The 26,987-nt window shown below is 44.4% G+C and overlaps 1 protein-coding gene across 2 annotated transcripts in view; it reads right to left on the bottom strand.

The window, feature by feature from the left end:
- SYT14 (synaptotagmin 14) overlaps positions 1-26,987 on the bottom strand; it is a 348,909-nt gene that overhangs the window by 296,010 nt on the left and 25,912 nt on the right. For both annotated transcript variants that reach the window (XM_077485715.1, XM_077485716.1), the window contains exon 2: positions 9,038-9,085. In XM_077485715.1, coding sequence (XP_077341841.1) covers positions 9,038-9,085 — 48 coding nt within the window. The remainder of the gene's footprint in view (positions 1-9,037; positions 9,086-26,987) is intronic.

Below are 26,987 nucleotides of genomic sequence, written 5' to 3'. Positions count from 1 at the left end.
TTGTAAGTAACATTTTTTTACCTTAATTAAAGACGGTTTTAGTTAAAACAGAGAACACTATATATGTCTTATTGATTTTGCATGAACCACGTCTCCGACTGTACATGAAAGTGTTACACTACTGCTGAATTATTGAGGCCGGATTTCAATCGTTGGATTGGCTAAGAGGCAGAATTTCACCTTATGATTGCCCCTGTGGGGAATGCTTGAATGGCCTCTGTTAATTCAGAGGTCCACAGAGTGAGGCGAGTGTCCTGCATTTACGGTGGTGGAAGCACAGATAAGGATGCACAATAATTGCAATTGTTTTCGAGCACCCTCATCACTACTGAGGAGTTTACCCTTACTTGTTGGTGCCTTCTTTTGCGTCATCCTTGGCCCTCATACTAGATGATTTGGGGCTGTCTATATGTCTTAATGCTGTTAGATTTTATCCCTATGTATTTTTAGAATTAGGTTTCTTTGTTTTTAGCGCTGTACTATTTTGTATTTTTAAGAGTAGAAAACCTGTGAGATCAGCAGGCTTGCTGCTGCTTTTACAATTCATCAAAACAGTGTCACAGACTTCTAAGTACTGTATTTCACTATATAAGCTCAGTTTACTTGTAAAAATAAGTGTGAGACGCAAGACTTTAGTGGATGTAAAAAGATGTCCACTTGCCGCCTTTTGACTATAGGCTTATTGCGGCCGAGTGTGGGGTGTACCAAGATGGCCGCGACGTAATGTCACTTCCATTACCTATTCAGATGAGCCGCTGATTCTGACGGACCACCTGCCTTCTGATCTACAGAGGTGCTGAAAGGAGGAGTTTCAGGAGGTTATGTAGTCCATAGAAATTGAAAGTAAACAGCAGAGGAAAAGATGCAAAGCATGCTGGGAATCCAGGAAGTTGTGGAAAGAGATGGCCAGCAGACAGGCAGAACTCAAAACATGGAAGGAGATTTTTCAAGTAAGCTAATCAACTATTACTTGTGTTGCTATTACAATGGTGATGTTATAAAAATCAGCATATGCCAAAAATCTCCTTTAAAGCAGAACTAAACTCTCTCAGTCAACATGAACCATTTTTAATCATTATGGCATTAGTAGTATTAGTAAATAGATAGAAAGGTAAATTATATTTACATTTCTTCAGTTACTTCTGGTTTACTGGCCTAAGCTAAAATGATGTCATACATTCCAGGGCGTGTTTATGGGCATTTATTTCATTTGGAGGAGGGGGAGGAGGGGCTCTCTCACCTAAAGCGTTTGTTACCCCAACATTTCATATTCCCGATATGTGCCTGCTGTGCCATGTACGAGAAAGTATTCTGTTTGTATTGCTTCTGTGGTATGAAATCCCTGGTGTTCCTGCCAGTCCCTCTGCTTTCCTAATAAAAACTGACCAAACTAAGCTGGAGAGCATACCATGGTCAGTTCTCTAGGTATGCTGCTCTCCCTCCAATGATCAGACCTGTCCTGACACGTCTCTCCCCACCCCCCATACAGACATTCACTGGGAAGCTCAGTGTACTGCAGTTTCTCCACTCCCCAGCTTTTATGCAGCTGAGAACAGAGAGAACAGAGGGAACAGGGGTAATGTGATCACTTATAAAAAAAAAAGGCATTTATAATTTTTCTTTTAATCTATACACAAATGTTTTGCCTTTCACTTCTATTTCAAACTGAGTGGGTTGTTTTACAAGGTGAACGTTTACAATCGTTTTAAGTGTACCCTCCTGTATGCATGCCTGAGCTAAAGGCAGATGGATTCCAGCAAAGAAAATGCTAAGTTAATCACCTGCCCTTACTCAAGATGGCCATGGCTAGAATATTTTTCAAAGTGATTTCTCAACAAAATAAAAGCATGGAGACATGGATAGATGGGCGAGTTTGCTTGGAGTATTAAAAATTAAATAAATAGCATTTTCAGATTGTGGTGCTCAGATACAGTTTAGTATATAACCCCAAGTACCTTTATGCCAGGTTCACACTCAATAGTTGTCCTTTAACCGCTTGCTGACCAGCCGCCGCAGTTTTACTGCAGCAGAATGGCACACGGCTGGCCGAAACAACGTTACTTTACATCGCTTCGTCCTTTTGGCCACTAGGGGTCACGCGGAACCAATGCGAGTGCCCGGCTGGCGTGATGACTGCCGGACTCCCGCGATCGCTCGCGACAGCGAGAACCAGGATCTGCGTGTGTAAACACACAAATCCCTGTTCTTTCAGGGAAGTAGAGATAGATCGTGTGTTCATACTAAGTATGAACACCAATCTCTCTCTCCTCCACACTGCTTTTTTGCCAAACACGAAAGTGGGAGGCAACATCAGTCGGTGAGTGCGTTTCTATTGGGCGAGGCGTCGCAAGCACATTGGTGTGGTGGAAGTCTGAAGGATTTTGTGAAGATTGATTTCCTTTTGTGATTTTCTACATTCTGTTAAATGGACTTTTAGTTCTCTATATCACTGTATCACGGGGTGATAAATTGAATTATTTTTATTTTACACATTTCGTACATAATGAGTGCTACTTAATTATCTTTCAAATATTTTTGCAGTACACGTTTGGAGGTATAATTTATTTGTATAAATAGAAACCAATCAGCTTTCAGCTTTAAAGCGGTAGTAAACCCGCAATTTTTTTTTTTTTAAACCTGCAAAGCAAAAGGCATAATGAGCTAGTATGCACCGCATACTAGCTCATTATGAAATACTTACCTTAGAACGAGGCCCCGACATCTGGCCCGATCCACGCCGAGGGAGCTGACATGCTCGCTCTGTGTTTCTTCCGGGTATCGCGGCTCCGGCGCTGTGAGTGGCCGGAGCCGCGATATCGTCACTCCCGCGCAATGCGCGCGGGAGATTTCATTCCGGCCTGCCGGCCACTGCCGGATTTTCAGGCCGAGAATCCCCTTGTGCGCATGCGCCGCTGCAGTCAGCGGCGCATACCGAGGGGAATATCTCCTAAACCGTACAGGTTTAGGAGATTTTTTTTTTACCTACAGGTAAGCCTTATTATAGGCTTTCCTGTAGGTAAAAGTTAAAAATTTGAGTATACAACCACTTTAATTGCCAAAACCTAATTAAACAAGGTGAAGTTAGAAGCCGATTGGCTACCATGCACAGCTGCACCAGATTCTGCTCCAGTTTTAATAAATCCCCCTCATTAGTACATATACATTGCAATGCAGCCTGTACTGTGGCTGTAAACACAAAGGTAGGTTTCTCAGTTCTATAAGATTGGACCTGCTGACACAGAGTCAGGGTTTATGTCAGGCTGCCTGCAGAAAGTGAAATTCTTTATCCTTTGCTACAAGAACAAAAGTTATAATTTGCCTGGACAACCAAGGTTGGATGACCATGGAGATCCTTTATGTTTAGATTTAGTGTGTTACGCATCATACGGCCTCTTTATGATCCCATGGTTCATTACACAAAGCAGAATGTAATGCTCAGCTTTCATCAAAGACCTGCAACCACTCCCTGAAAGGCACCGAGAACAGTCCAGTCCATTAAGCATAGTTCAAAGAATAGCACAGCAGCGGGAGACGCAAGCACAAATTTTGCAACCATTAGGAGCTCTTCAAGCATACCATACATAATTAAGGACAAAGAGGAAACTTTTGTCAAGAACAGCTGCTGAGTGTTTTTTCCCTTTGAAACTTGTTTGTTTGTTGCATGGCCTACTGGGCAGGGAAAAAAAATGGTTTATAGAAAAATCTTACTTTTCTTCTATAGCAAAAGTTAACTTTAACCCTCATAGGAGCCTGAGATTTTTACTATAGCAGAATAGTTATCCACTTCTTCCAATGGTGTTCAGGATATGTGATGGTATCTGTGTAAACCCCCATCCCCCGATACTCACCTGTTTTTTTTATTTGTATTTTTTTCATTAATTTCAAGTTAAAAAGGTACAAAAGTAAATACAACAACAACATGTGTTAAAGGGTGTAGGGGAGAAAACAAAAGGGGGTTCGGTCCAAAGAGTAGGCTTCCATGTTTAACAAAATTGGGCAAACAGAGTTGTGCATCTCTCTTAGTTAATTATCAGATAAAAGCATTACAACATTTACTTCGCTGTGAATCTATCAGTCCATAATTGCCAATGAATCAAAACTCCTTCTATTACCTCGTTTGGTAGCAATTATAGCTTCATACATGTGATGCAAGCGGGCACTCTCACCGATACTCACCTCTGCCAGCTCAAAATACCTGGTGCTTCCAGGTATGGGGGAGGGGATGTGGGATCCAGCTCACTCTAGGCTCCACCAGCAGCTGACACCAGGTATTTCAGAATTACTTGCTATGGAGGAGGAAGTGCCAAAGGAGTGTTGAAGTAGTATCAGTGGGTCAGTCTTTACACTAGGTATGGGGGGAGGGGACATGTAACCTCTATGAGACATCAATTGGCCACTAGGCCTGACCACTGTAAAATGACAGAGGTAAAAACACAGCTCAATCCTGGCAGCCAAACAAAACCCAATGCCTGTAAGAAGCCCCAAACCTCCATACAGGCAGTCAAGGACCACATGACTTTGGCATGACATGACATGGCTAGTTCATGAGAAAATATTCAGCATCCTTAATGATTCCCAGCCCAAATTACTTAAAACATGGGACCCGTGGCTTTATTACTCCCTACCCTCTTTGGAGCAGGCAAGCCCAACATTTTTAATCCATTCACCTTCTCTCTGGGCTGAACCTGAGCTCATGGTGGTGTGGGGATTCTTCCCACAACCATTTCCATCCCACTTCATCTCTCCTCCATAACACTTCCCCCCCCCACCAATACTATCTGACCCCAACCTCTCTCCTTCCCTCGATATCACCTCCCTTCACCCTCTTGACCCATTGTTGGCACCTTTGTTGTATTGCCCCCTCATTTTCCCTATTTCCGAGTTAGAACGTCTGTTATATTCAACACGTCAGATTTGATATAATGGTCTCTGCTGCTAAAGCCCATGCATGGGTGTAACAGCTGTTATTATCTAGTTTATGGAAATTTCAATACAATCTTTATATGAGAAAAGCATGGCTCACTGTAGGCTTCAACAGCAGCTAACACCATATTTTGGCAGTGGCTGCAAGGAAGGAAGGAGTGGCACTGAAGTTGTACCAGTGGGTCGGGCTTTACACCAGGTATAGTGGAGGACCATCTGAACCCCTCTATGTGGCAAAGATTGGGCGATAGGCCAGAGCAATGTCAAATGACAGAGGGGTAAAGACAAAGCCCACTCTAGGCTCCAACAGCAGCTGACACCATATTTTGGTGGAGGCTGCCATACAGTAAGGAGTGGTGGAGGGGTGATGAAGTAGTATCAGGGGGTTGGCCTTTACATGGACACTGTGGGCTTGATTTACTTAGGCTCAGTTCACACTGGTGTGATGCGGGAACCACTGCATCCTGTTCCCGCATCACATCTGACTCACAGGCAGTTCACACTGCTCTCTGCGAACCGTCCATCTAGTTCAACCAATAAAAAGAGAAGAAAAAAAAATAATAATCATACAATCCCATATACCCACAGTTGATCCAGAGGAAGGCAGAAAACACCAGCAAAGCATGATCCAATTTGCTCCCGCAGGTGAAAAAAATGTATTTCTTGATTCTCTCCCCCCCCCCCCCCCCCCCCCACTCCCCGAGAGGCAATCAGTTATTTCCTGGATCAACGTTACCTATACGTGTTAGTATCCAGTTATATTATGTACATTTAGGAAAGAGTCCAGTCCTTTGTTTATAGCAAGCTACTGAGCTAGCCAGAACCAGCTCTTGAGCGAGTCTATTCCAGTGTTTCTCAACCCTTAGTAGGAGCTAAAGCGCAAAGGAAACTACAACTCCCGAAGATCGGAGTCTTGGAGGCAGGGCGTGCCAGGGTGTTGGGATGTGTGACTGACTTGGGCTGCGGGTGTGGGGGCTCCTTGACCCCAGGACCAGGAGCATTACCCCCCAACCCCCCAGGAGGTCGTGGCATGCAAGGGCCCACTGAGCTGAGCTGTTAGACCCCTTTCACACCAGGGCGTTTTGCAGGCGCTATAGCGTTAGAAATAGCGCTTGCAATCCGCCCTAAAGAAGCTGCACCATTGTATGTAGTGTGAAAGCCCGAGGGCTTTCACACTACAGCGGTGTGCTGGCAGGACATCAGGGAAAAGTCCCACCAGCAGCTTCTTTGGGGCGGTGAAGGAGCGGTGCGTTTACCGATCCTCCACCGCTGCTCCCCATTGAAATCAATGGGGCAGCCCTGTAATACCACCGGCAAAACGCCACTATTGCGGCGTATTTCCGGAGGTTTTAACCCTTTCTCGGTCGCTAGCGGGGGTAAAAGCGCCCCGCTAGCGGCCGAAATGCGCCGCAAATCCGCCACTAAAAATAGCTGCGTTTCACCGCCCACGCTATGGGAGGTGTGGTGTGAAAGGGGTCTTAGGTTAGAGAACCTGACATCCCCAGCTGACCACTACATCACACCCCCCCCCCCCCCATACACCCCATTAGCCCTGCCCGAGTGATCAGGCTGCATTGGATGGACACTAGTACACATACTGACATTACACACACACACCCAAAAAAACATGATACCCAAACAGAAATGACTTTCTTGAAACAGGGGTACATAGGATTTTTTTTAAACCTGCAGGGGCACTTCACCAAGGTTGAGAAACACTGGTCTATTCCACATTTTCACAGCCCTTACTGTGAAGAAAACACATTTTTTGTCAAAGATTAATTGAACAAGATGAAGTTAGAAGCCTATTGGCTACAATACACAGCTGCACCCTCTAGGTTTAGTAAATCACCCCTGCCAGTCAATCAGTCTTCATCAATCTGACCGTGTCTTGGTTGATAAATGTAAGCTTATACATCCAGGCAGTGATAACTGCACTGGCCCTAGTTAAGTACCGCCTTTCTGGTGGCCCATGTCTGCAAGCTCCACTGCTTCGCTGATCACCAGCCGCTGCAGGTTTTGGTGTGTGTCACATATCTGTTCCCCCACTACACGTGGGCTGTGTGTGCTAGTCCGCCGTACTTTTGAAATTAACAGACTTTTCCCGCACTGAGAAAAGTCTGTTCATTTTGAGCAAGGCTCCAGGTAGCCGGGACCAGCGAAGGCAGCGTCGCTGGCCCCATCACCTGGTATGGAGTTAAAGGGGAAGCCCTACACCGAAAAAACGGCGTGGGGGGTCCCCCCCCCCAGGTCCATATCAGACCCTTATCCGAGCACGCAACCGGGCCGGTCAGGAAAGTGGTGGGGACGAGCAAGCTCCTCCCCCCTCCTGAGCCGGACCAGTCCGCGTGCCCTCAACATGGGCAGCCCCCTCACCCCAAAGCACCTTGTCCCCATGTTGATGAGGGCAAGGGCCTCTTCCCGACAACCCTGGCCGTTGGTTGTTGGGATCTGCGGGCAGGGGGCTTATCGGAATCCGTGATAAGGGGGCCCCCGGATCCCAGCCTCCCACCCTATATGAATGAGTATGGGGTACAATGTACCCCTACCCATTCACCTGTGTGGAAAAAAAAAAAAAAAACACAACACACAAGGGTAAAATAGTTTATTGCACAGCTCCGGGGGTATTCTCGCTGGACTCCTCCGCTATCTTCTGCTCTTTTGCTAGCTCTTTTACTAGCGGAGGAGCCCGGCTGTCTTCTTCGTTGCCGCCCTCTTCTTCCGACTTCGGGGGTCTTGTCCCCCTCTTCGGTTCTTCTTGCCGGGCCTTCGCGCCTTCTTCTAGCTATTTTACAAACGGTGGCCCGATCTTCTGTCGCCGCTGCCTTCTCTTCTTCTGGTCTTCTCTTCTTGAGCTGTTGCCTCGTCATCCTCCCAGAGGATGCTGGGACTGTGACATCATAATGGGCGGGGACATCATCTGGCGATGTCCCTATATAAGTCGCCGCACGCCGCGTGCCTGTCATTGTGGCCAGAGACAGCGACGAGTTAACAGCTCAAGAAGACAAGACGAGAAGAAGAGAAGGCGGCGGCGACAGAAGACCGGGCCACCGCTTGTAAAAAAGGAGCTAGAAGGCGGCGTGGAGGCCCGGCAAGAAGAACCGAAGAGGGGGACAAGACCCCCAAAGAGGGGGACAAGACTCTCGAAGTCGGAAGAAGAGGGTGGCGGCAAAGAAGAAAGCCAGGCTCCTCCGCTAGTAAAAGAGCAGAAGATAGCGGAGGAGGAGTCCGGCGAGAAGACCCCCGAAGACGGAAGAAGACCCCTGGAGCTGTGCAACTATTTTAACCCTTGTGTTTGTTTTTTTTTTCACAGGTGAATGGGTAGGGGTACATTGTACCCCATACTCATTCACATAGGGTGGGGGGCCGGAATTCGGGGGCCCCCTTATTAAAGGGGACTCACAAATTCCGATAAGCCCCTGCCCGCAGACCCAGACAATCGACGGCCAGGGTTTTCGGGAAGAGGCCCTTGTCCTCATCAACATGGGCACAAGGTGCTTTGGGGTGGGGGGGCCGTGCGGCCCCCCCTTCCGCAAAGCACCCCCCCATGTTGAGGGCACGTGGTCTGGTACGGCTCAGGGGGGGGGGGGGCGCTCGCTCGTCCCCACCCCGTTTCCTGACTGGCCGGGTTGCGTGCTCGGATAAGGGTCTGATATGGACCTGGGGGGGCGACTCCCACGCAGTTTTTTTCGGCGTAGGGCTTCCCTTTTAACTCCATACCAGGTGAAGGGGCCAGCGACGCTTCCTTCGCTAGTCCCGGCTACTTGGAGCCGCGCTCAAAATGAACGGATATTCCTCCGTGTGTGTGGGCAAGTCCGTTAATTTCAAAAGTACGGCAGATAATCTGGCAAACTAAGTCCACCGGAAAAGTCACGTGTGTGGGCAGGTCCACTTGTTCGGACAGTCCGGAGGACTTTACGGCGGTTTGTCCGCCAGACTAAGTCCGCCGGATAGTCTGATCGTGTGTACGCGGCATAACTGGCAGCAGCTAGGGATCAGAAATGCAGAATTTGAAAACACAGACCAAGTTAAAGCAAAATTATTCGAAAAATGCTAAGTTTATTCCATAGAAATTGACAAATCTTTTTGAGAATTAAATATAGCATGTACTTACCTTTCCGAACACAGATTAATTCATTCACTCCACATGTTCTTTCACTGCCTGCGAACACCAGAAGAGAAACATGACAGGTTAGGATCCATGTGTCTACATGTATATTTATTTCACTTATTGTTGTCAGACAACGTACCGACTACCATCCATCAGAAATATTCAATGCACTCGATTCAGCAGTTCAATATTTCAACTGTACATTAATGGCCTCGGTAACTCGCATGCAATCATATCACTATTAGCATCATACAAAAGTGTCAGTGTATAGTCTGCATTATATAGGTTCACTATAAACAAGGACAATTACTTATAAAGAAGAATCCTCTGAATATCCCTGAAAAAGCCAAATTATTCTCCAAATACAAGAGTTGTGAATGTTGTTACTTGAATCTTGGTGTGCTTTGCAGTGGCGACTGGTCCACCAGTCGGTAGGTCGGTTGGTCACAACCCCCCCGTAGCTCGGTCGTCAGCCCACCAGCCCTGCGCTTACCCCACATAAGGTTCACACAACTTTCACAGAGGTTTCACACATTTTTGTGCACATTTTTCTACAGCCATTTATTTCACCTGTGTATATTTGGTATTGTCATAGAAAGGACCCCACAGGTTTTGATGGGCGATTCACCTGTGGAGTCTCTCTTTATTGTTTAAGATGTTTGCATGAATTTTCTAATAAAGTTTACCATTTTTTCATTTATTATATTCTTGAGCTTTCTTGTCCCGATGTGAGCATTCGTGAGTCCGCTATAGTCTCACATCCTCCCTCATTGTTTGCTTAACACATTAACCCTTGACCCCAACACCAATCTCACTTTGCCACTAATCTAATTTCTAAATTGCATTTAACTGCTTTCTGCAGCAAGCTTACCTTTATCTAGCACAGTATATCAGCACTGAATTACAATAATTCAAACACTGAAAATCAATAGCACCAGAGTGAGAATAATGATTTAAAGCTATATTTTTTTTCTTGTATGTTTTTGTTTCGCAATGATTATAAAGTTAAAACACATTGTTGTAAAATAGCAAACATTCTAACTACTCGTGCTGTGCAATAGAGCAGCCCAAACCTCCTCTTCTTTGGTTCCCTGCCGGTGCTGTCCACTACTCCCCTTCTCCATCTGCTAGGAGGCAGACATGGTGGCTTGATCCAGAACCAGATTGTGTGCATCTATTGACACACACAGTGCAGCTTGGTTCCACCCCCCGCCCCTCATAGGACGTAATTGACAGTAGCAGGAGCCAATGGCCTCCTCACAGGACGTAATGGACAGTAGCAGGAGCCAATGGTTTTTACCTTAATGTAGAGAATGCATTATGGTAAAACCTAAAGTCTTGACACCCAGTTTAAGTTTTGTGTGCAGAACACACATGGATCTAATTCGGATTCCAGTGGCTGCATTCTTGTTCTTGGTCACTTATCCACTGAAACAAGATATGTATGACAGCCAAAAATCACTTTATTAAAACCAATGTTAGGTATGCTAGCCCCCCCCCTTATTACTTCTACTTAAAGGAAGAAACATAATACAAGTGGAAAGTGTGCATTATTATAGTGTAGGCATTTCTGTAGCAGTTACAGTAAAAGATCTCCAGGAAATCTGTGATCTTCAGCACAATATATAAACTCTGCAACATTAATTATAACACTAAAAGAAATAGCCAAGTATTAGATTATTGATCTTTTCTGGATCTATAGTGTGTGATGACCTCATAAACTTTATGGGTCATTAGTCACTGTAAATGTCAAAGAAAATCTATAAACACACATTCACAGAGGAATTATTTATACTTTCTCCATTGTGGCTGCAAATGTTACATTTATACTGACAAAATTATATTTACTGTGCATTAAAGTGCACCTGTACGGATTGCAAACTTAGTAAATTTCCCCCAGGGGGGTGTTATAGCAGTTACTGCGAGGTGCCACCTGCATGTGTCTTCAGTTATCTTCCAGAGTGATCATAGGCGGCACAGTGGTGTAGTGGGTAGCATTCTTGCCTAGCAGTAAAAAGGGTCACTGGTTCAGATCCCAACCATGACACTACCTGCCTGGAGTTTGCATGTTCTCCTTGTTCCTGCGTGGGTTTCCTCCGGGTACTCCGGTTTCCTCCCACACTCCAAAGACATGCAGGTAGGTTAATTGGCTTCTGTCCAAAATTGGCCCTAGTATATGAATGGGGACCTTGGATAGTGGGCTCCTTGAGGGTAGAGAACGATGTGAGTGTACAATGTACAGGGATAGGGAAAATTGTAGAAACTCACTCAGGATGGACTGGTGACTCTATTCAACCTAACTATGTAATTGGAGCCTTAAAAAGTTGGGTGCCCTATTATGCAAATATGGATTTTCACAAGGAAATGGGCAGCCCCCGCTTAAATGTAATATTGTACATTTACACTGATCAGCCATAACAAACACCCACCATAACCCATTGAGGCATGGACTCCACTAGACCTCCAAAAAGGTATGCTGTGGTATCTAGCACCAAGCCATCAATAACAGATTACAGTCCTGTAAGTTGTGAAGTGTGGCATTCATGGATCAGACTTGTTCTTCTAGCACATCCCACAGAAGCTCAACTGTATTGAGATCTGTAAAAGTTGCAGGCCAAGTCACACCACAAACTCATTGTGTTTCACAAACCATTCTTGAATTCATCAGACTAGGCCCCCTTCTTCCAGTGCTCCATGGTCCAGTTCTGATACCCATCTGCCCATTGTAAGTGGTTTTGGCTGTGGACACGGGTCAGCATGGGCACCCCTGAATAGTCTGCAGCTACGCATCCCCATATGCAACAAACTGAGATGCACGGTGTGTTCTGATGCCTTTCAGCAATTTGAGCTGCAGTAGCTCTTCTATTGAACTGGACTACATGGGCCAGCCTTCGCTCCCCATCTCCATCGCTGAGCCTTGGCCGCCCATGACCCTATCACCAGTTTTCCATCCTTGGACCACTTTTGGTCGGTCCTGACCATTGCAGACCAGGAACATCTAACAAGAGCTGCAGTTTTGAAAATGCTCTGACCCAGTCATCTAACCATTATAACATTTTGTCTATGTCAAAGTCACTCAAATTACCCATTTTGTTCTGCTTTTAACACGCCAACTTACAGCATGTTCACTTGCTGCCTAATATAACTCACCCACTTTCAGATGCCATTGTAACAAGATAATCAGTGTCCCGTCAGTGGTCATAATGTTATGGCTGATCGGTGTAATGGAATGGTCTCACTAATCAATGGTGAGTCACAAGAGGGTCCAAGTACCAAATACCTAGCTGAGTTTAGAATTTGCACTGTACAGTGGCATGAGTTTAACAGCTCTCAGGAGCCTCTAAAAGTGAAATAAGGTTCTACTATACAGGGACTAGACAAAGTAACACATTTGCTTGATAGTAAAAATCCTTATTTTTAAAGCACTTTCAAAAGGCTTTACAACAAACCTACATTTTATGAATAAAATACACACATATCAAACTTCAGGCAAAAAGGTGGAAAAGGGAAAGCAAATACCCCTCACCTGCTCTTGGTGGTATACAATCTGCTTATAACCCCTCCTAGATGACTACGTCCCTCCTTATATCCATAGAAGGAAATCCAAATCACACACCACATTCACCAAAACCCAGATAAGGAAAGTCGTTTCACTTTCACAAAAGGCATTGTTATTTAACACACTTCTCCAAAAAAATAAATAAAAGAACGATTTTTAATCTAATATAGCATCAAGTCAATTAAACTCCTGGGATATTGATCTGGTCAGGTAAGTAGCAGAGGGGCTTGTTAATTAGTTTCAGTTGCTTTGGTGTTAATGAAACTAACAAAAGGTTCACTAGACAACCTCCAAAACAGGAATGGTTTTACAGGTTGAGGCTACGGACATTTTCCCCACTCATCTTTTCTGACTGTTTTTCACTAGTTTTACATTTGGCGGGGTCAGTGTCACTACTGATAGCATGAGGAGATACCTGGACCCTATAGAGCAGTGATGGCGAACCTTGGCACCCCAGATGTTTTGGAACTACATTTACCATGATTCTCAAATACACTTCAGAGTGCATGAGCATCATGGGAAATGTAGTTCCAAAATATCTGGGGTGCCAAGGTTCGCCATCACTGCTATAGAGGTTGCACAATCAGTCCATCATCCAGACATCAATGCATGCCATTGCCAGAAGGTTTGCTGTGTCTCCCAGCACAGTCTCAAGAGCATAGAGGACCTTACATAGAGGAATTACCTCCAGCTGGCCACTGGTGTGAATGTATCTGACCAAACAATCAGAAACAGACTTGTGGGCCCTGTGCTCAGTGGCTGTCACTGTGGAGCTCCATTGGCATTTCCCATTGAACAGCAGAATTGGCAGGTCCTCCAGTGCTTTTCACAGATGAGAGCAGATTCACCCTGAGCACATGTGACAGACGTGAAAGGGTTTGGAGAAGCTGTGAAGAACATTATGCCTGTAATGTCATTAACCATGATTGGTTTGGTGGTGGATCAGTGATGGTCTGGGGAGGCATATCCATGGACGGACCAACAGACCTCTACAGGCTAGACAATGGCACCCTGGCTGCCATTAGGCATCAGGATGAAATCCTTGTACCCATTGTAAGACCCTATGCTGGTACAGTGGGTCCTGGGTTCCTCCTGTGCATGACAATGCCCAGCCTCATGTGGTGAGTGTATGCAGCCAGTTCCTGGAGGATGAAAGAATTGATACCAATGAATGGCCCCCACATTTGCCCGACTTAAATCCAACAGAACAACTCGGGGACATTATGTTTCGGTCCCTCCGATGCCGCCAGGTTGCATCTCAGTCTGTTCCGGAGCTCAGTGATGCCCTAGTCTAGATCTGGGAGGAAATACCCCAGGACACCATCCGTTGTCTCATTAGGAGCATGCCCCTACAGTGTCAGGCATGCATACAAGCACGTGGGGGGCCATACAAACTACTGAGTACCATTTTCAGTTTGATGCAATGAAATTTCAGCAAAATGGACTAGCCTGCTGCATCATTTTTTCACTTTGATTTTCAGGGTGTCTTTGAATTCAACCCTCTGTAGGTTAAGAATTTCCATCAAACAATGTGGTATCTTTTTTTCCTAACACATTACCTAGTCTATATCACTATAGATATCCAGCATGATATTTTTGCCCTTTGAGATCTGATGCGTTTTCAAAGTGTTCCTTTAATTTTTTGGAGCAGTTTATATTCCAGGAACAAAGCTACAAGCTTCTCATGCGATGGTACTGAGTGCCTGAGCTTCTCCATAAACAAATTCCACAGCTTCCCAGCATCTGCTGCTTCTGCCAGCAAAGCCTGGGTTCCTTATATTTTATTTTCTTGGACTGCCCATTACTTCGCCTATTCTGTGTGGAATTACGCAAAATAATCTGTCAATTTACCTCAGTGGACCTAAAGAAAAATCCTACCAGCTACCTCCTGCTTATTAAAGCAGTGCCACTGAAACACTATAAATCTTCCCTCACAGCCCAACTTCTCACCGCAGCCTGACCAATGTGTTCTGGCCCTATAGAAATCAACAAAACCCCCTACGATTCAGATGTGGTTCATTAGAGTTAATGAAATTTACAAGATGGACATATCTTGAAAGAGACAGACTGAGCTTCATCGAAATACTGACAATAAAAACCCTTCTGTTTTTATCTCCTCTGCAAGACCCACGAATGCCTCTATACCTGTTTTGGAGGCTAGATAGACAGATAGATAGGATAATTTTTAGAGTCATATATTATATTTATATTTTTTTTTTACTTAAAAAAAAAAAAATTTGGATCGCTCCTCTAGTGAGCAGAAAGAGGTACAGGAGAGAATTCGAAAACTGGTGATCATTGTGATTGGCTATTACATGACTGGGAGCTGGTGCTCCAGACTCCTGATCTTTGGTCTGAGAACAGTAGCTTTTATGAAGGTAAAGGCATGTGATCAAGTATGTTCCCAGCACAAAAACATGCTGCAAGAAAGCCCACCTCCGTGACACTGCACATATGTGCTACCATGGCAGGAAGGGGTTAATTTGAATGTCTGCTTGTATAGGGAAAAACTGCATATTCCTCCAAAACGTCCCAAAGCCACCATGCTGGACTAAGGGTAGATATAGCACAGATAGCCCTAGCAAATTCTTATTAGATGTGCACAGTGGTGAAATTAACATTTTACAATAGCCTCAAAATTCTTCATTAAAGTGAAACCCCAGGCAAAATACACACACACACACACACACACACACACACACACACACACACACACACACACACACACACACACACACACACACACACCAAAAGGTGTTGTATTTGTCTATAAAGCCCTGAGATTTACACAGCTCTGCCGTACAGCACAGTCCCGTCTGGCAGAAAGGAAGGCTTGTTTTTTTCTTTTTAGTTGCAGCTTTTCACATCCTTTGACTGGGCAGTGAAAGGAGAAGCAGTGGACTGATTAGTAAGGGTGCACCGAATGGAAACTTTGTTGCCGAAACTGAAAACGCAGGATGCACTTTACCAAAAATGACAGTTTAAAAAAAATATTTTTATATATAATTTTTTTTTTTTTTTTTTTGTAAATTTGTTTTTATTAACAGTTTTTCAACACAAACAACACATATAAACATATGACCCAAACCCCCCCCCCCCTCCCACCCATGCCCCTGTGCAGCCCCCCAGTCAAATACAAATCACTAAACACATTCATAGTCATAGTCAACAACCGTATGCCCCAGAGAAAAACTGGCCCCCCAAAAAGTGATGATGCACCCTGACTCCAAATGCACAACAGAAAAACCCACAGAGCACATAGCATCAATCTACCCCATGCTCCCATTGGCTATCCAGGAGTCCTCTCCCCACTCAGCAAACTAATTCAAAGTATCTTTGGCGTCTAGCCAGCCCTGCCACACTTTCTCAATTTTTTTGGAGCATCCCCTACTAAGATACGTGGCCTTGTAAAGTGGAAGTGCTTTGTTAATCAGGCTTTTCCAATATGACACAGTAGGTGGTTCAGGTTTTTTCCAATACAACGCGCATAGAACAAAGACAGAGATATCATAGTTCTTTGTGCCCTTCTAGGAGCCAACTCCTCCACCAGCCCCAGCAAACAAACCGCGACCGTAAGAGGAATCGGCACCAAGAGGACTGTTTGGATGGTATCTGTCACTCCCCTCCAAAAGTCCCCAATCAGTGGGCACTGCCAAAATATATGATCAAAGCCAGCTCGGTCCTCCGTACACCTCCAGCACCCCGCCGCACCCGTACCATACATTCCAGCTAGCCTTGCAGGTGTGTAATGTACCCTGTATAGAATTTTATATTGAATAAGTCTATCTCTGGCCGACACCAGAGTCTGGAAGGGATAGGCCCACATGTCGTCCCAGTCCTCCCCCCCAAAGTCCGCCACCAAAGCGCTCCATGTGTCCCTACACTTTTGTACCACACTGGGCCTATCAACGAACAGCTCTTTGTATACCGCGGATAAGGGCTTCAAAAGGTCCCCCGTCCGCAGCACCCTCTCCAGAGGAGACACACCCAACTCCAAAGCATCCGAACTAAACTGGGTGAGGAAGGCGTGTCTCAACTGGAGGTAGCGAAAAAAATACCAGTTGGGTAAATTGTATTTCGTTTTCAGTTGATCAAAAGTGTATAGCCTGGTCCCCCCCACTATGTGCACAAGTTGTTTGATGCCAACCCTGGCCCATATCACCGGGTCAGGAATCGCACCAAAATGCGGCAGCCTGGGATTAAACCAGAGAGGGGCGTCCGGCGACCAGCACCCCCCTCTGTTCTTCATCAGGACCTGCGCCCTGTCCCAAGCTCACACCGTTACTCGCATGGAGACCGTCAGGGAAGGAGAGGCCCCCAGACCCCTATACACCAGGTAGGATAAACTCTCATACGAGCCCATAAGGGCTGCCTCTAGTACCGTGGCGGAGTCCCCATCATCCCTCGTTAACCATCTCCTGGCGACCACCATCTGTCCAGCTATAAAATACTTAAAAAGATCCGGTAAAGCCAAGCCACCTTGACCCCAGGGCTCCTGTAAAACACGGAAACTTATCCTGGGATGCGCAGCGGCCCACAAAAACGAACTGAACAGACTGTTCACCCTTCTGAAAAAGGAGCAGGGGATCCAAACTGGCGTGTTTCGCAAATAGTATAAAAACACTGGTAAAACTTTCATTTTCAGTAGGTTAACCCTACCAATCAGGGACAGCGGCAAATGTTTCCATGCATCCAGTTGTACCTTCACCTTAGCCAGCAATGGAAGAAGATTGAGAGACATATAATCACCTACTCTTGGGGACATATATAATTATATTATATTCAACGTTTTAATTAATATCATCATTTTAAATTAAATATGAATTTATTGTTTTTATTGGCTATTATTGGCACCTTTAGTGCAAGAAATGTCAAGAAAAATGCAGTCTGCAGTCTCTAACCATCTCTTGTATGTCTGTAATCTCTTACTTAAAAGTAAACACACTGCTAATAGTGTTAGCAAAATTTCCATTTGGTGCACCTTTAGCAGACATGATACATGATATGATCAGAGACTGCAGACATGATACAAGAGATCAATGCATCCTCACCAGTGTCTGTCAAATGCAGCCTATCAGTCAGATGCAGCCTCCCAGTGCATGTCAGATGCAGCCTGCCTGTACCCATCAGATGCAGCCTCCCAGTGCTTGTCAGATGCAGCCTACATGTACCCATCAGATGCAGCCTCACCAGTGCCTGTCAAATGCAGCCTATCAGTCAGATGCAGCCTGCATGTACCCGTCAGATGCAGCCTCTCAGTGCATGTTAGATGCAGCCTGTCTGTGCCCAGATCAGAGCGGCGATCTCCATGTGTCACAGAGCTATATTTGAATTTCCTGGCTGCAGTAACAATGTCCCGCATCCTGTGATCATGTCACACTGATTCAATGTCCAGCCACTGGATCAGTGTGCAGTCTATCACAGGAGGCGGGACATTGTTACAGCTGTCGCCTGGACAATTCAGCTCCATGACATACGGAGATCGCCGATCTACGCGAGTAGGAGGGAGGAGAGAAGGAGGACCAGGGAGCACCAGGATGACACCCCTGCAATGGGCGGCACCCAGGGTGGACCCCCACCCCCTTTTCATCATTCCATTTTCTGCATTTTTATTTTCTTTCGGCCAATGCCAAAAACATAGTTTAATTAATAATTTTTGGCGGCCGAAAATTTCGGTGCACCACTACTGATTAGCTCATCTTTCTGTCACTCTGCTCTTTCCTTCTATGAACATGCTCCCCAGCCTGAGCTCTGCTGTACTGGGACTGAGAGAGGCTGATAACAAGTCAAATGTGTGTGATCTGCTGATCGCAGGTGCAATTCTTTGCAGGCTCCACCAATAAAAATACACATTTTTTTACCTGAAAAAAAAAAAATGTACATATATATATATATATATATATATATATATATATATATATATATATATATATATATATATATATATATATATTTATTAAAGGTGAACTTAGCCTTTAAATTAACTCTAAATTTCAAAGCTACACTGTTTTATTAAAAAAAAGTTGGCCTTTAAGCTTTTATTTTTTTCGTGTGCACTTACGAGCACGCAGGGGGTGTCTGAGTGTACAGAAGACAATGTAGAGCTTTGACAGATCTAAAAAGCTGGCCTGACCAGGCAGAACTAGGAGCTCTACACAATACCTTCTCAACACTTCCCACATATAACAATGAATTGGAGGCTGAACGTTCACATTTCTGCTAGCCTGAGGAGGTCAGACCATGCCTGAACATCCAACTAGGCTTTTATTATTTCTGTGTTCAGTCTCATCAGTCCCCAACCCACAAACAGATGCTACAATCTACATTCAGATCAATGGTAAGGTTCAGAAACTCATGAAATAAAAAGTGGCTCATTACATGCAGCTGCTTGTTCATTTAAAAGTCTGGATTTTAATAACTCTCCAGTGAACGCAGAAATTCAAGTGATCTGACCTTTATAGGGGGATTATCATATACAGGTACAAATACATTCCTCCCAGCAGGGAGATGAGCAGAGCCAAGCGCTGGCATCTTCATGCGTATCTTCACAAACAAATGTGACAGTGGCTTATTTTCCTGTCATACTGGCATTTGTTTCATCTTACCCCCAGATAAGCCACTTAAGAGACATGAGCGTCCGTACACTATCGCTATAAAAGAACAAACCTTCACACACACAGGAGTGCAGCTTAAAAGTCGAAGTCTAAGACCTGCCGCCAGAACGCTACTAATGAGGTGTTTATTTAGTCTCCTGTCCCCATTAAATGTGTATGAAGTGGGTGTCTCTGGAGATTGAGGGGGCCGGGTGAGCGAGAGACAAACAATGTAGCACCATCTGTGTAGAGAGCAGACGGGTTCTTGCAATGGCACTGCAATACCCAGATGAATGTACCGGCAGACTCCTCCTGACAGGTTACAAAGCCGAAAAATCTCACAAGTGCCTCACAGATTCAGCAGAATCATCCCTATGGCTACTCTGATCATTTTTAGAAAGGATGAAGATTATTTGTTTGTTCAACAAAGATGGCAGAACACAAGCATAGCGCATTCTAAGGCCCCTTTCACACCAGTGCACCGATCAGGTCTGTGTCAGTTTTTCAGGCAGACCCAATCAGACCATCCTCTATGGGGTGGCGGATGTCCGCTGACACCCGCCGGGCATCCGATCCGCCAGGCATTGTTAACCACTTGACGACCAGCGCATGCCGATGTACGTCCTATTTTTGAAGAGGGATATCTCGGTAACGGCAGCAGCTGCTGCCACAACCGAGATATCCATCTCTTCAGGCACCGGTCGTCTGTACGATAACGGTGGTCTCCGCGGCGGATTCACCGCGAGATCACCGCTATCGGCGGCGAGAGAGGTGCCACCCCCCTCCCGCACCTTCCGCCGCTTACCGGGTCCTTTTGCTAGCTGGGTATGGAGACGAGTGAGGCTAAGATGGCCCCCACTCGTCTCTATACCATAGGAGGGTGGAAGCGACGTCAAAACGTCACTTCCACCCATACCTCTTAAAAGGTATATTTTTTTTAAATGTAATTTTTTCTTTATTTTTATTCTTTGTTGCATTTTAGTCCAAATATGAGATCTGAGGACTTTTTGACCCCAGATCTCATATCTAAGAGGACCTGTCATGCTTTTTTCTATTACAAGGGATGTTTACATTCCTTGTAATAGGAATAAAAGTGATCCATTTTTTTTTTTAAACAGTGTAAAAATAAATAAAATCAATTAAAATAAATAAGAAAAAAAGGTTTTTAAAAACACCCCGTCACGACGAGCTTGCGCACAGAAGCGAGCGCATACGTCAGTAGTGCCCACATATGAAAACGGTGGTCAAACCACACGTGAGGTATCGCCGCGATTGGTAGAGCGAGAGCAATAATTCTAGCCCTAGACCTCCTCTGTAACACAAAAAATGCAACCTGTAGAATTTTTTAAATGTCGCTTATGGAGATTGTTGAGGCTAAAAGTTTGACGCCATTCCACGAGCGGGCGAAATTTTGAAGCGTGACATGTTTGGTATCAATTTACTCGGTGTACCATTATCTTTCACAATATAAAAAAAAATTGGGCTAATTTTACTGTTGTCTTATTTTTTTATTCAAAAAAGTGATTTTTTTCCCAAAAAAGTGCGCTTGTAAGACCTCTGCGCAAATACGGTGTGAAAAAAAGTATTTCAATGACCGCCATTTTATTCTCTAGGGTGTTAGAAAAAAAATATATAAAATGTTTGGGGGTTCTAAGTAATTTTCTAGCAAAAAAAACTGTTTTAAACATGTAAACACCAAATCTGAAAAAGAGGCCTGGTCCTTAAGTGGTTAAATTAATGTATAATATAATGTACACTAGAGCTGCATGATTAATTGTTAAAAAATCGTTATCGTGATTCAACTCCCCTCACGATCTTAATCTAGCATTTCCTTGATTCATGTTAAAGTGGATATAAACCATCATATCCAGTGAAGAGAACAGCCTCAGATGATACACAGGGATGAAACAAATCTCCCTACATGTATATCTGCTGTATTCAGCTTTATATATTCTTTAGAAGTTTCAGATCATGTTAAAGATCATCTCTTCCTGTTCCACACTCAGTGTGAAGCCTGGGCATACAGCCAAGACAGCTGATTGGAGGAAAGGCACACACCCCCTCTCCACATAGGCAGAGACCCTCAGAGCTCTCCTGTGAATAGTTTAGCTATCTGCTAATCTATTTATAGCAACCTCCCTGACACAAAATTCAGCCTGGTTTTATCTCATGTGCCCGAGAACTTGTCAGAAGTTATCATGCTGAAAACAGAAGAACGGAGCAAGAGAAAGCCACTGGACTGCTTTGAAGAGAGATGAGACATTTCATGAATCTGGTTTAAAACCACATTAAACAAGAGACATTCTCTGCCCAAAACTGTCAAAAAAAAAAAAAAAAAAAAGAATTCAACCGGCAAATGTTTACATCAAAGAGAAAAATAAATATTTCTCCGTCCTTTCAGAAATGTAGATCAAAGAAATTAACTTCTGTCTGTAAAAGAGACGAAATCCCTATACACACACACACTATCAGATTCTCTGCTGTTTTTTTTCCTTCAGATTTACCAAAACCATATAATATGAGGTCAAACCGTAGGAGTTTCAATTTGTGTGCAATCAGGCAAGCCCTTGTACTACATGGTTTTGGTAAATCTGAAGACAAAAATCAGCAGAAAATCTGATAGTGTTTATGGGGCTTAAAGAGGAGGGCCGGTTTAAAAAAATAAAAAATAAAAATTAAAAGTCAGCAGCTGCAAACACTGACTAAATAAGCACACTTACCTGTCCAGGGCGCCCGCGGCTGACCCGTCCCTCGGCTCTCGGGTCCCGGCGCTGCCATTTCAACTAAGGGAAACAGGCAGTGGAGCCTTGCGGCTTCACTGCCCGTTTCCTACTGCGCATGCGCGAGTTGCGCAGTGCTTTGTGAATGGGGCGTGCTGTGTTCTGGGACACACAGTTCCCAGAACACAGCGCGACCCATTACCCAGAAGACGCCGCACGGAGGAGAGAAGAAAGAAGATCTCCGCGGAGGAGGAAGAGGCAGATTAGGATGATGTGCCTAGCAACAGGCATTTCTGGTAAGTTTAAAAAAAAAAAACACATTTTTTTTTTTTTTTTAAATGATTTATTTTTTATGTTTTTTTTTTTTTTTCAGGTTGGCCCTCCACTTTAAGCCCATTTCAGACACTTGTAGCTTACAAGTCAAGTTCAAATCTGTATTTTTTGTTAGAAAATTACTTAGAACTCCCAAACACATATACACACTCTATATATATTTTATACTATATATATATATATATATATATATATATATATATATATATATATATATATATGCAATATTTTATGTCACACTGTATTTGCACAGCGATCTTTCAAAATCAATATTTTAGGGGAAAAAAATAAAACGAACCAGTATAGGAAGACCAATTTTGAAAGATGATGTTATGCTATGAGAATCTTGATCTTTATTCTAAGCAAAAAAATAGTTATTCTCATTTTATCCAGCATCGTGCAGCTCTAATGTACACATTTGACCTATACACTGATTACACTTTTGCTTGTAAAGAAACCTGTCAGAAATATGTCCATTTTAAACGAAGCATGCAAGAAAGAAAAAATAAATGCATGATCTAGACAAGCTAGATGGTTCTTTGTATTGACCGTTAATGTGCCCAAAAATATTAGGCTAAATTCACAGGGGTGATTAGGATCTCTGGCAGCAAAAGTCAGGGATTCAGCTCTATGCACACTCTGTGCGAACAGCTACAGGTGCAGTCGGATTTGTATCCTGTACAATGCAATGGCCAGCACCGCCGATGTTCAAGTATAACTGCTCATCCGAGCCACAAACTTCTGTCCAGCCCTAGAAACAGACCGTCTGCATCCAGGGATAGCGGCTGTGGCCACATACAAACTGACTTTGGCCAATGAGCCACTTTGTGTGTGACTATAGCATACAGCACAGAGTTTAGCTGCAACTGGACACTGCAATCCAGCCTCCTCTAACCTGTGTGAATACTGCCTTAAAGAGGAACTGCAGTCTGCTCACATAATTTGTAATAAAACATCTTTGCCATTCTGAAGCTTCCCTCCAACCGCTTTGCATTTTATTTTATATATACTGTGAATCTGTACTTGCCAAATATGCCGCAGAAATCTCCCTCCACTGAAGTCTGGCTGTATCCATTTTAACTGTGGGCAGCTGAAGCTGCTGCCTGTTCACTTCCTGGATTTACATGGACAACATAGAGGCACACATCCAGATCTGCAGCATTCATTGGCCCTCTTATGACTCATCCCTGTCCCTTCCTGGCAATCTCTCTCTCTCTCTCTCTCTCTCTCTCTCTCGAGAGAGAGAGAGAGAGAGAGAGAGAGAGAGAGAGAGAGAGAAATGTGCATGATGTCATAATCCTAGGCTTTTTACCAGACAAGACACAGAAAGTGAGCTGTATAAGGTATTTACTGCAAAAAAAAAAAAAAAAAACCACACACAAGGGCAGAAGATTTAATAGATAGAAAGATCAAAAAAATACTGAAGTTCCAGTTTAAGCTGCCCACAGACAGCAGGCTGATTGAAAAATACAAACGGATTCCCTTGTCAACATAAGTGAGGTGGATGGATGAATTCTCCTCGCTCCACTATTGTATTCTGATTGTGGGACTCTTCTGCTGTAAGAATACACTGATCAGTGCTGCAGCTGTTGATCGAATGAAAATCTTCCAACATCCCGTTTAACAAAGTCAATCATTGAAATGTTTATTGTGCAAGTAAATAAACAAACTTACAAGATTCCAAAAATATAAAAAAAAATAAAAAAACAGGAAGTCCGGATCGCAGTGCGTTCCACGGACCAAAACCGGATGTGACGTAATGACGCAAACAGCTCCACCAGGTGGAGTTACTTGCGCAATAAACATTTGTTATATGGAGTTACGCGATGGACCCTATTACCGTATTTACATGAGCATACTGGACGAAGGAGATTAAGGAGGTTACCGCAAGGATTCTTTTTACAGTCATTTGATACTGTGGAGGCTACTGTGGAGAAACCCCTTTGATGGGTAGTGACATCTGGTGAGTGCAGCACAAGAGGGGGGCACAAGTGTGACATATAAAGATATTTCCAGATTGTATGCACTTCCTTTGCAGCACTGTTTTCAGTTTAAATCACTACTGGATTTTTTGGATTTATGGACTTTTCAATTAATTTTATATGAGTTTTCATATTTATTTATTTTTATGAGAGTAACATATTCACTTATAATTGTTTAAGTTACATATTTATTGCACACCAGCGCTTTGGTTGATGATTTAGTTATATGGGCACCTGCACCAGGGCTCAAAAGCTCAAACCCTGAGCTACTAGCCAGGCCTCAAGGTTTACTCGCCACCAGTTGCCTCACCCTGCCCTGCCCCTAAACACGCTCTCATAAATTATCTCATGAAATGACACTTAAATGTTTTATGCAGAATTACGTTATAAAAATAAAATATTAACGTTATCAGTGCCTCTCATGCAGCCTCACTTGTGCTCATGAATGCAGCCTGCCCCCGTCCACCAATCCACCTTGCCCCCGTCCACCAATGCAGCCTGCCTGTCTCCACCATGCAGGGACATCACAGCTTTCATTTCAGTAGCGGTTCGGCATCGCATATAGCCCCGCCCCCTGGCTGGGGAACTTTGATACACATCACTCGTCCCGGACAGGTGATCTGTCTATCAAGTCCCGGGATAGGAGGCGGGGCTGGGTGCGACAATGAGTGGGGGAAACACACTGCTATTAAAATGAAAGTCGCTAGTGATGTTCTCCATGCTCTGATCATCATTTTTTGGAATCAAGGTATTGATGCCTGTGTATGTAGTTTATGTATTTTTTGTTTTTATGTTTATTTTATGTTGTTTTGCACAATCATTTGATGTATGAGACACAATTTAAAATTAGCAGCGCCAATTCCACTTACCCGCATTGCACCTCATTCTAGCCATCCACCTTGATCGGTGGTTGGTATCTGTGGAGGCAGCAGCTTTTAGGAATTTTTTCATTAGTCCATAGCACAGAACCATATCTTTTTTGTTATTTAAACAGCATTGGTTTACTACCACTTTAATAAGAACTTTCTATAAAGCACTTTTTTTTTTCTTTTCTAGAGTAAACAGTATGCATAGCACTGATTCTCCAATTCTTTAACTAAAAAAATAAATAAATAAAATATCCTTCACCTCCAAATTCTCTCAGGCCGTGTACACACGGGCGGACTGTTCGTCCAACTTTGTCCGCTGAACAGTGTTTCAGCGGACAGTCCGCTCGTGTGTGGGCTTCAGCGGACAGTTTCAGCGGACAGTCTGACGAACAAAGTTTTTCGGAATTTCCGTAAGACTGTCCGCTGAAACTTGGTTTGAGCGAACAGTCTGCTCGTGTGTAGGCTTGTTCGGCAAACTAAGGCCGCGTACACACGCGCGGACTGTTGGCCCAACCTTGTCCGCTGAACAGTGTTTGGGCGGACAGTCCGCTCGTGTGTGGGCTTTCAGCGGACAGTTTCAGCGGACAGTTGGACGGACAAGGTTTTACGGAAATTCCGAAAAACTGTCCGCTGAAACCTTGTTTCAACGAACAGTCCGCCCGTGTGTAGGCTTGTTCGTCAAACTAAGTTCCGCGCATGCTCAGAAAGGATTTTCAAGCCGAAAGTTATAATGCAGTGTATAGGACGTCGTATTTTGCGTCCCGTCGTACGTGCCGTTCACGTCATCGCGCACGGTTTCAGCAAACTGTTCGTTCGTCGTGTGTGGCCATGTCCGTCCATGCTAAGTTTGAGCGGACTGTTCGCTCAAACTGTTGGACGGACAAAGTTGGGCCAACAGTCCGCGCGTGTGTACGCGGCCTAAGTCTCGCGCAAGCTCAGAAAGAATTTACATGGCGAAGGTTGCATTGCAGTGTATCGGACGCCGAATTTCTCGTCCCGTCGTACGTGCCGTTCACGTCATCGCGCAAGTTTTCAGCGGACTGTTCGTTCGTCGTGTGTGGTCAAGTCCGCTCATGCTAATTTTGAGCGGACTGTTTGACGAACAAAGTTGGGCGAACAGTCCGCCCGTGTGTACGCGGCCTCACACTATTTTTATTATATGTTCCTCGTGCAGGGACTGAGAACTGTACAGTGCTATTACAAGGCCTCCAAGTAGCTGTAAAACTATATGTGGCTGTCTTGGCTCTGTTGCACTTATAACACAGTGTGATCATAAGTCAGTATAGCAAGCATTGGCTGCCCTCCAGATTCTGCAATCATGCATGGGTTGGAAAGGAGTGAAGGTAGACTTTCAAACAAATGGGATACTTAGCTGATGAAGAAACGGTTGTATTTTAACAGAAAGCTGTAGAGCAGGCATGGCCAACCAGTGGCCCGAGGGCAAACTACTGCTCTAGGATGACGGGTTGGCAAGCCCAGATTGTGAGTTGCCGACTCGTCCTCCCAGAGCATCAGTGTTGTTAATGAAGCCGGGAGTAGAGAAAGGAAGTGGCTACAGAGCTGCATAAACCGATGCTTCCTGTATAGCACTGCATCGTGTCACAGGTGGACTGATACCAAATGCACTCTGCCTGGGACAGCAACAGCCGGTGATACCTAAATGGAAGACTATTATTAAGGGAAGTTTATTACTAAAATCACAGTGTATATATGGGCACATCTCTTCTGCAGTGGTTACTGAGCTGCTTTTAAACTGATCCACAGGTGCAGTGCAGAACACCTGTGAAATACCTGCACTAAGCCATAGACTTCTTATTACTTGCAGGTGTGGTGAGCTTTCAGAAAGTGCACCACACCTGCAGGATATAATAGAAGTCTAAGGTAAACTGCAGCTAAC

This window comes from Lithobates pipiens, unplaced genomic scaffold (assembly GCF_037356315.1).
Source record: "Lithobates pipiens isolate NorthernLeopardFrog02 unplaced genomic scaffold, aLitPip1_a1.2 Scaffold_18, whole genome shotgun sequence".
Lineage (NCBI taxonomy): Eukaryota > Metazoa > Chordata > Amphibia > Anura > Ranidae > Lithobates > Lithobates pipiens.
The sequence above is the reverse complement of the archived record's forward strand: the minus strand, read 5'-3'. Positions and strand labels throughout refer to the sequence as shown.